This window comes from Phyllostomus hastatus, unplaced genomic scaffold (genome assembly GCF_019186645.2).
Source record: "Phyllostomus hastatus isolate PE091 unplaced genomic scaffold, TTU_PhHast_1.1 phas_scaffold_501, whole genome shotgun sequence".
Taxonomy (NCBI): Eukaryota; Metazoa; Chordata; class Mammalia; order Chiroptera; family Phyllostomidae; genus Phyllostomus; species Phyllostomus hastatus.
The window spans coordinates 62,365,970-62,382,275 of NW_025334033.1; the positions used below are offsets into that span (position 1 = coordinate 62,365,970).

Here is a 16,306-nt window from a genome sequence, read left to right on the forward strand (position 1 = left end):
GCGTGGTGTTCGCTGAGTCTGCCGGCCCAGGAACCAGGAGAGCCGGTGCTTCCACTCCCGGTCGGGGTTCAAGAGAACATCCCAGCCCAGCAGCGGGACAGCAGGTTCGCTCTTCCCAGGCCTTTTTGTTCAATTCCGGCCCCCCACTGACTGGGTGATGCCCACCCACACGGACAGTGGGCTGGGGGTGGCAAGCAGTTTGCAGTCCATGATTCAAATGCTAATCTCATCCAGAGACACCCCCAGAGATACCCCCAGGCGAGGCTGAGCCAGACAGTTCAGCATCCCGTGGCCCGGTCACCTTGACGTGTAGAATCAGCCTTCACACCACCCTTGTAACCAGCCTTGGTGTGTTGGGGATGACACCCCTGAGCCCCAGCCCCACCTGCCATCGCTCCAGGCGCCCCTCTTCCGCCCCCACAGCTCTGCAGAACTGGGGCTCATCACACAGCCCCCGGTGTGCGGTCTTGACCTTGTGTCTCCTCAACCAGACTGTGAGCGGCTTTCATGTAGTAGGGCCTGCCCGTGGGAGCCTCTTCGTACAGGTCTGCTAGTCGATGTCGTTCCTTTAACTTCCCAGAGCACACGCTGCCCTTGCTATGAGGAGATCGAACGTGCAGAGTAGTGACCGTGGATTGGGTCCATGGGTGTGGCATGTAGCAGGTGCTTAACTATGTTCCCACGCCACGTCGTACGCAGTCCGCAGTGTGGCTGCACAGGCTCGCCTGCGGCCGTCTTGTTGGAATCAGCACACGTGTGCACATGTGTGCGTACACTCACACACATCTTGGGAGCCTGTGCAGTTCATAATTCGCCAACCCCTGTGTGTTCGTGCCGTGGGTGAGTTAGCGAGTTCTGGGCCCATCAGTCTTCGAGTGGCTACTGACCGGAACAGTTTGTTGTAAAATGAGGTCAGTGGCGTTTCTTTCTTTAGTTATCTCTTCTCAGTACTAGCGAGACAGGCCTTTTAATGTGTTTAGTTACGTGTTTGCCAAATAGTTTACTTAATACCCGGTTTTATAGTTATTCTTCTGACTGGATGTCATCTAGAATCTGGGTTCTTGTGTTAAACTCCAAGAGTCGGAAGGCTTTGAGAGAAATAAGGATAAAGATTCAATCAAGAGGCACAGGGTTCCCAAACTGAACCCACAGCCAGGCAGAAACCCGGAAGTGTTCTGAAGAAGAAAGAAGAGTCCAGAGCTTTTATAATAAAAAGTGCATTCTTAGCTCCAGGAGCGATCCAGGGTGGTTGCGAGCCCGATGTCAGTCGAGGATGGACCCCCGGCGGTGTGGGCGCACCCGGTGGTCTGGCTTTGAGAGTCCGTCCCCCCCGCCCCGCCCCAGGCAGCCAGAGGGTCATCTGCAGGTCTGATGTGTGCCCAGGCGTTGATGCAGGCTTGGAAAGTTCAAAAGTTTACATTCCCACACTTATACAGCAAGAATAGAATCGCTTCCTCATGCCTCAGCCCACTCGATCTCAGTGACTGTGTTTCATTCCTTCACTCTGTTCCTCACTCGAGAGCGGCCCACCTTTGTGCTTCCTAGGCAGAACTCCAGGTCCGGAGCGCCCACACCTCTGAGTTATCAGCATCCGGCGTCGCCACGTCTGTCCTTCACCAGCAGCCCCCCCTCGCCGTTGTGTTCCAGGAGGCTGACTCGAGGCCAGCGTGGCGAACAGTGAGCTCTGTGTGCAGAGCGGCACAGTGTGGAGCATGCCGTAGGCAGTCGCCTGGCAGGAACCCTGCAGCTCTCCCCTCCCCCACGGCCGTGGCGAGGGCGCAGGAGCCCATGGCTGTGTGGATTGTCACGTTCGGTGTGGCCTCCCAGCCAGTGGGCCGGGAGCCAGCGTTCCCATTCATAGTAAAGATGCCACCTCCGGGATTGACCTGGAAGCTGATAAGCTCCTGGTAACCAAATGTCGGTCTGTTCACATTTTCCTGCTGCTTTTAAATGAATTAATCAGTAAACCCATCATCTCGAGAGCACCTAACTTTGCCATAGAGCATGGAGTTGGTAACCTTTCCTTTGGTTAGAAACGCTTTCAAGAGCTTTGGGGATTTGTATCAAAGTGCACTGGACCGTGCACCCAGCACTTAGCTGCTGTTGCTGCATAGTCGGTACTTGATTAAAGATTTTATTCTTTGAAGATCTAAAAGAAAGAGTGCGGCCTCTCCAGTCTGCTAATGAGTGGAGATCGTTAAGGGAAACGGACGTAGGAGGCGTGTCTCGGGCCGTTGCTTTCCTGCTTGACCAGGTCGCGACAGCAGCCTGTTCCTGGAACCAGTGCGCAGCAGGAGACTTCAGGGGCGCTGACTCGGGTCAGAGTGCACATCAGTTACGGCTGGTCTGTAGGGGAGTTTTGCAGGAAGCTCCTTCGTCCTGGCCCAGGTCCAGCTTGCAGGGCACACAGGTCGTGTGGTTGCACAGTCCCTCCTCCACACAGAGTACGTAATGTTTTTCGGGTTGCCCCTTTAGCATAGTTGTATTTAACTTCTAGATTAGACTAATTCATGCAGCTCCTGGAAATCTTAATGTGGGAAACATCCAGTGATCTCAAGGGTCAGTAACTGTATTTCAAACCCTAAGGCATCTGTCTGTGAGGGTATCAGGGAATGCAAGTATTTCTCACTTTGAACTTCATGCCTTTTGGTGTTTATTGCGCACCTACCTTGTCTGGCGCTGGCTCAGCCCTGGACTTGAGCCTGCCTGGTGTTCTGTGGCCAGAACTCCCCCTGCCTCTGGGAAGAAGGTCCATGATCAAAGCTGCATCCTCCCGGCAAGGTAGCCAAGCACCCCTGCGCTGTCCCAGAGCTGAGAGCCGTCTCTGCCCTCCCAAGCCCCAGGGTCACCTGCTCCTGAGACGGCAAGTTCTTGTCTCTGCGGTCAGAATTAAAACTGCTTCTACCAAGTCTCCAAGAATGTTCAGGTTTCAAGTCTTTCTCTTTCCTATCTTCTGGTTCAACTATTTTATTCTCTTTTGTTGCCATAAAAAGGACAATATTACTCCAGCTGTGGCTCTGGCTGGAAGAACCTGCCCCCTAGTTCCCAGCGCCACCTCTGAGGGCCTGCCTGGGGCCCGGCCCGTCCGTCAGCCGGGGGCACTCAGGGTTTCCCGGGAGGACACCGCTGGGCAGCACTGTTGTGAGTGGTGTTTCTTCACAACCACTCAGCCAACAATCAGGGTCCATGCGTCCTGTTCCTTACTTTCCTGCTGCTTCCCCTCCCCCACCCAAATCCAGTTGCCATGGCCATCTGCCCCATCAGGAGGTTTTCTTCCTGCTGCTGCTGGTCACTGTCATCCCATCCTACCCATCCTTCCCATCTCGGCTGCAACCCAGTTCTGAAGCTGTGGCCTCCCCCTGGCCTTTGAACCTTCCTTCAGTGGCTGCCCTCCGCCCACACGACGATGTCCGGACTTCTTTGTGTGACATCCAAGTCGGCTGTGAACTGGACCGGCGTGCCTCCCACCCCTTCCTGGCACACCCACCCCGGCCTCCATCACCGGCAAGTGCTCATTAGTGCGCAGGTGAGGTCGGCCCGTGGTAGCAGCCGCCGCTTCACCAGGGGCCAGCCTGGGCTACTGCTCTGCCTCGGGCTCCTGTGCAGCTTGGAAAGAGGCAGAGTGTAGACACACGCAGCGAAGAGATGCTGAGGACCAAGAGAAAGAACTTCCCCAGACTCGCAGCGGTTGAGGGTTCGGGGGTGTCAGATCTAGAGGAGCAGAGGACAGGGAAGGGAGCTGGGATCGTGCTTGCAGGCTTAACAGCTGTGGTTCTGTTGCTTTGCTTTTTAGGCTCCTGTTTCTCAGCCTTGACATGGGGATAGGATGGGATCACTGGGGACCTGGGAAGTGTGTGTGGCAGCACCTGGGACTCAGCCAGCACTGGGCACCAGGTGCAGGTTACGTGGGCAGATCAGCAACAGGAGGTGGAGGGCAGAGACTAAGCCTCAGTCAGAATGCTGGCATCATACCCACGATGACGTCGTGCTGGCTTAGTGTCCTCCAGGAAGCGTCTCCTGGGCCCCAGCTGGAAGAACTTGCAGCTGATACTAAGTGGATACTGACTTACAGGCAGCATGAGACAGCCACCTGCCTGTAGTGCACTTCCTTATCCCTTAGCCCCTCTTGGATTAAGTGCACCCCTTCTAGAAGGTTCAGCTGCCATTACTGTTTTACCCAGGAAAGCGTATATAGAGGGTTTTACCGCCGGAGGATGCGACTCAGGTGCAGCTGAAAGAACATTACATCTCTAGCTGAAAATTGGGAAGGTTTCCTGTTCCCTGGGATTGCGCTGAGCTGCCGAACCCCATCCGTCACAGTGATAACCAGCTCTGTTCCTCCCAGGGCTGACGGAGGGAGAAGCCGCCGACTTCTCCTGCGTGACACACGTCCACCCTCTCCTCTGGTGTTTTACAAATGTCTCGTCTAAGTGCTCGTGCCTGGGAGGGCGCCTGCCTCTGTTGCATGAGATGCCAGGTGGCGATGCCGCTGTGATACATAAATAACGGTAATTAGAAGACAGCCTCAGATTATCTGACATCCAGATTGAAGGGAAAAGTGGTGCTTTTTTTATATCGATGTAACACCCTAGAATTTGGATCAGAAATGGCATTCAAAAAAGAAAACCATACTCCTTGCTGTCAGACACGATGGCTCAGACCTTCTCGTTGGTGAGGTCGTCCGACACCACGACACGGAGCCGTCGGGTCTGGGCCCGTCCCAGAGACCCTCGGCCCTTCCCCGGGTGCGTTCCAGGGTCACAGGACAAGCCAGGAGCGAAGAAGAGGGAAGTCTTTTCTACCTGACACCCCATAAATGATTTAATAATCATTAAGTCGGCATCACTTCCGACCGCTGGCCTCTTTCTTTTTAAAAATGTCGAGAACCAAGGTTTCCCGGATTTGGCTCGTCCTGACTTGGCCACCTGCCCTCATGTCGCCTCTTAAACACGCGAGGAGTTTTTCCTCTGCCGTGGCTCCTGCTGGGTGAGAAGGAGACCTTCCGGTGACCACGCGGCAGGAACTTAGGGCCAAGAGCTAGGAAGGCGGGGTTCGATTCCCGCCTTGCCACACAGCAGCTCTGCGGCAGCTGCTCATTCCCCAAACTGTGATTCTCTGGATGTGAAAGACCAGCAGTTGCCCCACAGAGAGCACGCCCCCCCCCCCGCCCCGTGCACTCACGTCACTGTTCACGTGCACGTGCCCGTTACCTCTCTAAGTCACGTGTCCGCGCCACAGCCATCCGATAGACGGGCCTGCCGAGGACCGCAGAGGTGAGGTCCCTGGCCGAGCCGCACACGGCCAGTAGGTCACGCACGCAAGTAAGAGATGCTGCCGTCCTCAGGTCCCCGGCTCCAGAACTCGGCGGGGGTGCGCTGCGAGGAGAGACACCGGTGGGGGCTGTGGAACAGGCGCCGGCCGTGCTCTGCCCAGTGGGGGCGGGGGGGGGGGGAGGCGTGGGGCCAAGGAGAGGCCTCGGGGTCCTGTGCTGGGCCCCCGCTCCCCTCCTCCACCCCGTGTCCCTGGTTTTACGAGTTTTTCCTTCAGTCTGTTTCAGCCCCGTGTCTTGCTGCCTGCACCAACCCCACGCTCCTCCAGTGTATCTCCCCCTGTGTATCTCGGGTTTTGTTAGGGCGGCACCTGCACTGTGCCCCTCACCCTTCGCTCACCCTTCCCAGCTCTCCGCACCGGCAGTTCCGACCCTTCTCCAGTCTGTGCCTGTGTGTGCCGGTCTGCCTCTGTGGCGGGACTTCTGTGCGGGGGACCCTTCTGCAGCTCCTCCCTGCATGCCGGAGTAACGGCCACCCTCCGTACCTGGGTGCTCTGACACTTTGGGTTCTGAGTGACGGTCAGCTAACTCAGTACAAGGGAACAGGCAGACCCCAGGGGCCAGCCTGTGCTTTGGGCAGGGCTGGGTGCCAGGGCCGGGCCGTGAGAGGTGGGTGTGGCGGTGTGGGGGCGCCCTGCAGCTCCAGGCATCCACCGTACTAATGAGCTTCCCAGCAGGAAGATGGTGTCCCCGACACCTCTGTGCCAGTCACTGGCCAGGGGCCGGGCCCAGATGCAACCACAGATGCCCACACTGCTTCCCCTTCAAAGCCCTTCCCGCCCCGCTCTGACTTCCCTCCCGGCCCTCCCCAGCCCTCCTCCTCTGCATCAGTTCACTCCCGGTCCCCGGTGCACCATCCCGCTGCTCTGCCCGCTCATCTCTGTTTACCACGAGTGTACCGTTCTTCAGGGCCCAGCTATAGGGCTTCCTACAAAGCCTCTCCTGCCCTGCAACTGGTGAAAGGCTACCTCTTCCTTTCCTGTCTGGAATTCGTGTCGGGTGTTGATCACATGCCGCCCTTCACTGCATCATTACCCACCGTCTTCAGCGATGCTCCGAGAGCCCCACGCCTCTCTAGAGGTATTGGCATGCACAGGGCACTTTCCTGCACGCTGCTGCATTTGCTCTCATGCGGAAGCCTTACGAGGAAGCAGGGGAGGCGCTGTGATCCTGCTTTTACAGCTGCATCTCGCGTGGACACCAGCTCTCGCTGAGACGTGTGCTGAGCGCTGCAGTGAGAAACGTTCCTATGATAATATCCAGGTGTTTTCTTAATGTCCATTTAACGAATGAGGGGATTGAGGCCTAATAAACTGGTGGCCAAGGGTCCCACAGACCGTCTTTCTTAAGTGCTTGGAACGTGGAAGCTCTTGGCCACCTCTGGGCCTTTGCAGGTTCTGTTCCCTCTGCCTGGAACATCCTCCCCACTCCACCTGACCAAACCCGACCTGTCCTTCAGAGTGTAAACATCAGTTGTTCGGGGAGCTTCCATCGGCCACCCCCTGCCCAAATCCAGAATAGGCCCACCACGCTCTCTTCTCACACCTCCATGTGTCTGTGCAGCACTTACCACAGACTGTGGTTACTTGACTGTCTGGGACGGATTTGTGTGCTGTCTCCCTGCCAGACCGTGCGCCCCCTGAGGACAGGCGCGGTGACACTGGTGGGGGCTCCTAGACAGTCAGTGCCGGCACTCGTGCTGACGCAGAGGAGCGTCGGGAAGCAGCGTGCTGAACGCATGCATGCAAACTTGAGCCGTTTGCAGAGCTGGGGGGGACACCAGCGCAGGGGCTGGACCTCAGACGGCCTGCGGCCAGCACGACTGCAGCTCTTTGCGTGTCCTGGGCTGTCCCCGGCCACCTCCCCTGCTGAGTGATGTGGTCACCAAGGCAAAGCCCTGCGGCCCCGGCTCTTTGGGTCCCTAGGACATTGGCACCGTCCGGCAGGTGGGCATTCAGGATGTGAAGGGTGGGCGGGCAGAGAGGAGGAGAGACAGACCCGTACACGAAGAGCCAGAGCAACGGTCGAGGGGAGACAGGCTGGCGACACGGACGCCTGGAGGCCTCGGGAGGCGAGGCTGCTGTGTGAGGCCCTCACCCGGCTCGGGCCGGCCCAGCGCTGGAAGGAGGCGGCGGGCAGCACCTCAGCCTCCAGACAGAACCTTCGCCCGCACCCTGAGTGAGACCCAACGTTAACACCCTGTTCTCGAGTCCTGGAAATAAACCCTCCATTCTGTGGGTCTTGAGGACTTGTCACTTTGATATTCCTGTCGCGTTACATTGGGACGCTTTCATTATACACGAGCGCGACGTTTCTTTCTTCTTACACCAGAGTGAGCAGCCTGTTACTATAGCAATATTGAAACAGTTTTGAGATATTTTTATAGAGTCTTCTAAACGCTCACTGCAAACTCTACATAGTGGTTAGTTGAAATGGGCTGTAGTGTTTTAAACTGTTTCCTCTTGCGTCTTCATAGTCTTGATTAAACTTCTGCCAACTGCTAAAATGTGATTCCTGGAATTTGACCCCCTCTCGTTTTTAGGAAGGAATCATTGGGGGGTGCAAATACATTTGACCTATCGAACACTGACAACAGCCGTGAAATAACTTGGGTTTTGTGTGAGCGCCATCATAAAGGCCCAGTCGCTCCTTGAGACCCGTCTTCCAGAAAAGGAGGTGCCGTCATGGATTCCTTCTGTGTGTCTGCAGGGCCTGGACAGCTTCCGGGTGAAGCCGCGGTTCTTCTCTGGCGGCCAGGAGCCGGCGGCGTCCTTCCCCGTGCCCTGTGACCTCCCTCCGGAGCTGTACGGGAGCAAAGGTGAGGCGGGGAGACACCGGGGGTCTCTCGGGGGCAGGCCGGCCTGTGGAACACTCTGGAAGCACCGGCCCCTTCGCTGCCCTGCCTGGGGCCGCTGGAGCCGTAGTTCCCAAACTCGCTGGTCTTGGAACCCCTCTGCACTGGTATCATTGTGGAGGACCACCGAGAGCTCTGGTTTGTGTGGGAGGTTTCTAAGACTATTTTCCAAAAAATGGAAGGTGGCACTGTTTACACTTTTTGCAAACCTCTTTTCTGTCCTGGTTAATAGAAGACAACGATACTCATAGCTGCTCTGTGTGACAGCACAACATGTGATGTCACGTGTGTCACATTGCATCTGTATACTCGTGAGAAAGTGAAGGGACAGCTATGGCCTAATATGACGGTGGAACTGATTTCAACTTTACAGCCCCCCCACTTCTCCAAAGGGAGGTCTCCGGGCCACACGTTGAAAACCGCTGCACCAGGGTCTGACTTTCTTCAGGGCGGTGACAGCCGCTTCGGTTCCGGTTCTGGCGTCTCGGGGACAGGGCGGGCGGGCTGGCTGTGCAGGCCGACTTCACACTGCACCCACCCACTCGGGGCGGTCTGTGAGGGGAGTTCACCCAGGAGGTGTAAGGTCGAGTGTGGGGCAGAAGCAAGCCTGCCTCTGCCGTGAGGATCTGTGTGGCTGGTCTGATAATCAGACAGACAAGAGACAGATCAGCGAGAGGCAGTGACCAAACGTAATCCATGCATTTGTCTGGGAACGCCCCACAGACACACGAGTCCGAGACCCCGTGTGCACGGGAGGTCCGGAGACAGGAAGGGGGACTGAGCCGGACGGGGCGTCCTGAGCCAGCAATGAGGCAGTGCTCGGGGGGCTGCAGAGGGTCCGTGTGGGGGGCCGAGAAGAGCAGCTGTTTGGTGAAGGAGAGTCTGTCTAGAGACGGGGTCCCTAGGATAACCTCACTGTGTGCAAGGCCCCTGCTCGAGTGCTTCTGGGGTCCCTTTAAGTCCCAGTAGAAAAAGCATTCCCAAGAATTAAACTGGGTAGTGTCTTGATGATAAATCTTTTATTTGGCCAGCAAGAAGAATGTTTTCTATTATTTAGCTGATTTTCTCTTTTTTTTATGCATTTCCTCTGAAAGATACAAGAGACTGGAGCCTTTTATTTTTTATCGCTACGGTTTTACCCTCCACGCTGCTCCATTAGCATGTGGAATGGTGCCAGTGATTTGGGTGTCACCACTTCATACACAGCCGACGTTCCAGGGGGGCGTGTGGTCTAAAAAGGGCATTTTACCAAGATTTGGAAAAGCGAGTGGCTAAGATTCGAAAAGCACTTCTTTTGAAAAAATGATTTCCAAGCCACCAACACATAAGGAGAGCTTGTTAAATCAGGAGGTTATACAAAAACCTTAGCAAAGAAATACACTGCCGGGAACAGATCACAGGTCGTTACGAGAGGCCACCCGACATCCTGAAACCCAGAAACTGGTCAAAAATGAGAGCTGGGCCACAGGTGCGCCTGGCCTCGTGCAGCGCCTGCCGCGCGCTCGTTCACACAGCCTTGGTGCACAGAGTGTGTCAGGCAGACACAGTTCTTGCCCTCGTCAAGTTCACAGCTGCCCTTCTGTCAACTTACACTCTACCAGACTCATTTTACAAACGGGGGCTGCGTGGTTTTTTTTTTTAACTTTCATAAAGCAAAATCACTCACATTTTAAAATTAGCACACGTTGTCCCTGTACTTCCCACCTGCTCTGCAGCCCTAAGCCTGGAGGGAGAGAGAGGTGAGTGGGTGATCCTCCCGAGTTCTCTCCCAAGGCACGTCTGCTGTACACTCCCTGTTCCCCTTGTATTCTCCTTACTGTCTGACACACCGCTGAGAAAGCCGAGGTGAGGGTAAGGAAGGCCTGTCTTACTTGGGTTTAAAGAGCAAGTTGTGTGCCAAGTCGAAGAAGTGATCAAACATCCAGAACCTCACAGGGTTTCAGCTGTATTTTATGTATTGAGTGATCTGTTGCTTCTTTTTTTTAAATACGCGTTGTGTCTATATAGTATTTTCTTTCGAGTTTTTTCCATAATTTCAGATATACAAAAAGTTACAAGTACAAAGATTTCCCCTATACTCCTCACCCAGGTCCCCCGAATGTTAATATTTTATCACATTTGTACAGTTCCTCCCCTCTTCTCTCGTTAACTTCTTTTCTGATGCATTTGAGAGAAAGTTGCAAACAGCATGTCCCTTTTTCTCTAAATACTTCAATATATATTTCCTAAAAATAAAGGCATTCTCTTACATAACCCCAGTCCTGGGGAGTGGAAATTTTCCCCTTTTCCCTCCTAGTTCTTCTGGCTGGTCGAATGGCTAAAATGACATAAGACAGGTTAACAGGAGGAGATACTGAAATTTAGTTACGTAGGTACGTAAGGGGGCTCTGTGAGGAGAGAGACCCAAGGACGGACCGGGAAGTTGAGGCCTGGACTCCGTCTGGAGCTAAGGAGGAGGGGGGTGGTTCGGGACTTCAAGGGAGAAAAGGCAGTTCACACGGAGATGGAGCAAACCTCTGGGCTTCTTCAGCAACGAGACGTCGGTCAGTGGGCCTTGCTGAGTTCCTCGCTGTCACATTGGTTCATGGTAAACTACAGTTACCTGTGCTGTCTCCTCCCTTTCTGGAGCAGGTCCTCTGTCTGAATCCTTGTAGGCAGTTTGGGGGAAGGTCAAAGGTTTTCCCTGAATCATTTGTTTTTTTTAGAAATAACCAATCAATAATGATTTAAACCAATCAATATTGATTTAAAATCAATACCCCAGAAGGCATATTTTGGGGTGGCTAACTTTTCTGCCCCCCTGTTCCCAAAGGGTTTAACCATTTCCCTTACTGTGTAATTTTTAAAAGATTTTATTTATTTATTTTCAGAGAGGGAAGGGGGGGAGAAAGAGAGAGAGAGAGAAACATCAATGTGTGATTGCTGGGGGCCGTGGCCCGCAACCCAGGCATGTGCCCCGACTGGGAATCAAACCTGCGATGCTTTGGTTCGCAGCCCGCGCTCAATCCACTGAGCTACACCAGCCAGGGGCACTTACTGTGTAGTTTTAAATAAATTCTTGCATTTAGGTAGTATGGGAATAAACTTCCATCTAGAATTATTGTTAAGTAGTAGAGTCCGGATGCGTATTTTTGTGAGGGAAACAGAAATTTGATTTAATTTTCTAATCCAAAGTGTATACAACCAGGTAAGTTACTTAAAATCGTCGTTGATATGTTTCATTTAATTTTTTTAAGGACATGTTTTTGGAAGATCTTTAGAAATGAGACTTTTAAAAAAAAATGAGACAGCCAAAAAAGTTTTTAGATGTGCTTCTGATCATTTCCTTTAACAAGATCCATTTTTGTTTCATTGCACAGAGGTTGAAACTAAACTCCCAGTTTTGCCTTTAAATTGACTTTAGAATCAGAAAGTCTAAGGAAATCTAGAGTAATCCAAGTTTTAAAAAAGAGGACTGTACTTGAGATCCAGGAGAGGGGCTGTTCTGGAAGTGCCGGTTCAGGGAGGAATCCGGAGCGTGTCCCCCCAATTGGGAGGCAAACATGAGGAGTTTTACGAGAACGGATGCTGGGCGGGGGTGGGGTAACTGCCTCCGTAGAAGGAAGCCGTTCCTGTGGGTGTTGATACGCCAAAGGAGGGGTTTCTGCTGGGGCGAGCGAGCTGACACGGTGATCACAGTGATGCTAATTCCAAAGAACGTCTGTCGTTGTCCGTCCGCTCCTCGTAACGCCTGCTCCCCGTTAGCCGGGCACACGGATGAGCTTGTCGGCGGTGTGGTGCTGCTGCGGCCCAGCTCGAGGCCCTTCGGCCCAGCTCTAACACTCCGGGGTTTCGAGGAGTGAGACGTGCAGGGCCATGCCTCCCGGCCGGCAGCTCCGGCTCCGTCCTGCATGCAGCGGCTGCGTTTGCATTGTTCTTCATGCTGCAAGTCACACGATTGCAATTCTGCGTAGTCGGTAACCCCGTGTAAACTGTCTTGGGAATTTCCTTCATGTGTAAGTCTGTCGAGTCTTTCGTATGGCCCTTGATGCCAGAGTAGTCTCAAGTGAAGTAACATCAGAAATCTTAGGGTGGTTGGTTCGTCTCTTTGGGGTCACACACCACGCCCAGTCTGCTTGTGCCCGATGTAAGGGAAGATGAGGGGTGACTGCTGAGGTGAGGCGGCGGCTTCTGGAAGTAGTGTATCAGGGTCCCCTGCAGAGGACAGTGGGAGTGTACACATGGGTGCTGGAGCCTGGGGGTCACTGGGACAGAGAGTCCCGAGTCCTTCACCCCACGAGCTGCTTCTTAGAAGAGCAGAGAAGGTGTGTTACCCAGCTGAATAGAACAGGATTTCTGGACTTGACTTGGGTTTGTCTGGTTGTTAAAAATCCTGTCAGGGCGTACACAGCATATAGCGTGATGGCGGTCCTCACCCACTGTGAGTGGGGGTGGCCATAATTACAGTAATAATCATAATAGCAGCTGGTACTCTTTCAGTGCTTACCACGGGCCAGGAGCTGCCGTTGAGCACGTGACATGAATTAAGGCATTGAACGCTCACTCCGCCACGACACGGGTGCTACAGACGAGGAACCCTAACCCTGAGCACTCGGGCTCACCCAGCCAGGGCTTCCGGTTCTCCCACGTCCAGCATCCACGCCCCCGTTGCCCTTCCACCGAGGCCCCTCCCCACAGTGGGGGCCAAGTCTGGGGCGCCCAAAGATACGTCAGACACACACAACACACGGTCCCTGGGCTCGGGGAGAGGTGAGAGGGGGGTCCACACGGAGAGGAACCCCGCAGGCTGCCCCCTCGTGCCCAGCCCCCTGCCGTGTCCGTGACGTGGGCCTCGCCCTGTCTCGCCTGCCCTGTGCTGCTCGCTCGTCTCCCTGGCTCTGGCCTCCGCCCTCTGCACACCCCCCGCCCCCACCTGCACATCGCATCCTGTCATGCTTCAGTTTTCAATCCTCCCACCGTATCCAGAAAAAAAAGACAGCCTTCCATCCCCTCTGGCCCTGGATCCCACCCTCTGATTGTGTCAGGATCACCTTCTGAACTGATAGAATGCACGTCCCCAGGCCCCAGCCCAGGGAAGGGGATGCAACGAGCTTCCTGGGGGCGGGAGGTGAGTGATGCCCACACGACCCCGGTCAGGGAACTGTAACGTGCGGTGGAGTTGAGAATCCCCGCACCACGGCCCGCTTGCTGCTCTGTCCGCCCCACTGGCCTGGAGACGCTGGGGGGCCCTCAGCTTGTCCAGCAGCAAAGCACCTCATGTCTAACCAGCTCTCAACACACAGTCCGGATGCATGCGTCACTGTATGAGTCAAATTCTCTGTGGGACAGTCTACACAGATTGCTTAAAACAGGCCTTCCTCTAGGCTGTTAATGCCGATTTCCGGTAGTGACGGGTAGAAAGACGACAGATCACAACCAGCCTCTTCTCACCTTTCCTGTTGGCCTTTATGTGGCTCCTCCCCAGGGCAGTGGAGGGCCCCGCACCAGCACGGGAGACGGCTTGCCTGTAGACGCAGACCCTTACTGCTCCCCCACAGGGCAGAGCGCCGGGGTTTTACCAACAGGGTGGTGTCCAGGCCTGCTGGTCAGCGCTGGCTGACGTCAAAGGAGAGGAGGAAGTAAGTGCAGGGGTGGCCTTTAAGTTACCGGCTGACTGGCCAACGTTTGCATCTCAAACCCCGCACTGGTGAAGAGTCTCTCCGATAACTGCTCACGCAGCAGGAACCGGGGCGTCCTCTGCCGTGGGGAGGACGCAGACTGGGTTAGCCAGCAGCAGTCTGCAGGAGAAGGTGGGGGGAGGCAGAGAGGTCCAGCCACGGAAGATGGTGCCCCCAGTGGGAGAGAGCTGGTGCTTTCTAAGGCCAGCGAGTGTCGTGGGAGTCAAGTCCCCAGCCCCACCAGTCCCTGACCTTTTGGGAAACTCCGCCCAAATTCGGGGCTCTCTCACAAGCTCGTTCATTAACAAAACACGTGGGTTTCGTGCTCTTAAACCATCGGAAGGCCAAAGGCAAGAGACCAGGGTTCTGATAACTTGTTGCCATCTTTGGCATTCTTTTCCTTTTCTCTTTTTTTATTGTAACTTTTTCTGTTACCGTTTTCCTGCTGTTTTAATGCTGGCTCCGTGGTGACTCCACACAGCAAGGCTGGGAGGAGGGAGCAGCAGGGGCCGCCGTTGGCTGGGCATCCCTGCGCTGCGCCCCGAGCCGCAGCCCGCCTCTCCCCAGAGAGGGGAGCAGGCCTCCCCAGGGCAGCCGACAGGGCCACGCGGGCTGAAGGGGGCCAGTCCCTCCCCACAGACCTGTGCATGGTGGCCCATTCACCGCCGGCACTCAGAGTTGCTCTCTCTCGCACACACACCAGGACAGCCACGGGGGTTTGTCTGTAGTCCCCGCAATGCGTTTACTCCCTGCCCGTATCCCCACGGTTCTCCCTAAGTGGTCTGACTCCAGGTAGCGGTGCGTGTTCAACGTGATTTGTTCGGATTTGTTCAATTTATGAAACACCAGTTAAAAGGAAGGGAGAAAGGTCCCTATTTACTGAGCATCCAGACACGCCAGGACTTGTCACAGGTGTTCCCTCATCTGTGCTTCCCAGTGATCTCGGGAGGCAGCCAGTGAGCTCGGTCCCCACCTCACAGGTGGGGGGCCTGGGGCCCGATTCCAAACATCCCCCCAGCGTAAGGGAAGGGCGAAGGCGGCCAGTGAGCTCGGTCCCCACCTCACAGGTGGGGGGCCTGGGGCCCGATTCCAAACGCCCCCTCAGCGTCAGGGAAGGGCCAAGGCGGCATTGGAACAGGGTTTAGGTGCTTTGTTCGGCTCCCTCTGCCGGACACCCTGTCTTGCACACCACACGGGTTTATCTCATTTAATCATCAGGACAGCCGCATGAGGTAGGCACTGGTAGGGAAACTGAGGCTTCCACAGGCGGCTCGTCCGTGTAGGTGGCAGGGCAGAGCGCCCGCCCCCAGGTTTGTGCTCGCCGCGTCTGCATTCACGCGCCCCGTCCCAGCCCGGACCTTCACCGGAAGCGTGGTGTTTCTGGGGTCGGTTCCAGGAGGGTTCTCCACAGTCTGCACACTCCAGCAGCACACGGGTGCACGGATGCCGTCTGGTGAGTGAATTCTCTGCAGCCCTGTCCAGACAAATGTTATACATACGCAGTGTGTTTTTTTTCTTCCAGATCGGCCGTGGATTTGGAACATTCCCTACACCAAAGCCCCGGACACACACGGGAACATGTGGGTCCCCACCTGAGAGGGTGGGCGGAAGCTCTGTGAAACTCACGCGTAAGACACTGAGCCCCAAACATCAAATGTTCCTGTTCATCCGGGGTGTTCGGGTCCCTCCGAGTCCTCTCTGCACCCCCGGGACACTCCCTGCAAGGGTCACTCTTTTGAACATGGATGTTGGTTATAGGTTTAGCGGTCCTTAACATTTTTCACGAAAAAAAAAGTTATATTTTCTTAATTCTCATTTCCGCGCTGTGCTTTGGAATAAGAGCGATTAAACGTCACACTGTGAGAAGAACACACAGATGGAAAGTTCTCGTAGTGATCGGACTCTCTCAGTGGTGCCCGCTGTTCGGAGCCGAGGGCTGACCGGGCAGGTCGTGCGTTGTCGGGGAAGGGGCTCCTCACTCAGCCGACACTCGTCAGAGGGGACGTGTGACCGGTTGGTTGTTTCTCCCCCGGCCTCGCCCGGCTTCCTGAGGGCCATGGGATTGCTGGACCTGAGTCTGCAGATCCCAGGCGCCTGTCCCTGAGGCCGCGTGGCAGCCCTGCACACCAGGGAGTCGTGTGGCCTCAGCCGGCAGCTTCTCGGCGCTTTCCGCCCTCCCGGCGCCGCGCTGGCCGCCTCCCTCGCTGCCGACATGGGGCTCCCTGGCCCGGGCCAGCTGCGGTTCCCTCCCCCACCCCCCAGGCTGCGTGGGGGTCTCTTCCATTCCCACCAGTTCCCAGAAAAGACAGCTCACGGGATCATGGAAATACACACACGGGTATTTTACTTGGAAAAAATCCTAGGAGGTGAGGCAGTTTGGCACCTTTGGTTTACAAGTGAGGAAACCGAGGCCCAGAAAGGTTCCGGATGTCCTCCAGGTCACGCCACTCGCTGGGTCACGGCTCT

The 16,306-nt window shown here is 55.4% G+C and overlaps 1 protein-coding gene across 2 annotated transcripts in view; it reads left to right on the forward strand.

Annotated features, from left to right (window-relative positions):
* The window catches only part of TDP1 (tyrosyl-DNA phosphodiesterase 1), a 63,806-nt gene extending 48,083 nt beyond the window's left edge, over positions 1-15,723 (forward strand). For both annotated transcript variants that reach the window (XM_045823917.1, XM_045823916.1), the window contains 2 exons: positions 8,039-8,147; positions 15,363-15,723. In XM_045823917.1, coding sequence (XP_045679873.1) covers positions 8,039-8,147; positions 15,363-15,436 — 183 coding nt within the window. In that variant the 3' untranslated portion in view covers positions 15,437-15,723. The remainder of the gene's footprint in view (positions 1-8,038; positions 8,148-15,362) is intronic.
* Positions 15,724-16,306: the final 583 nt, after the last annotated feature.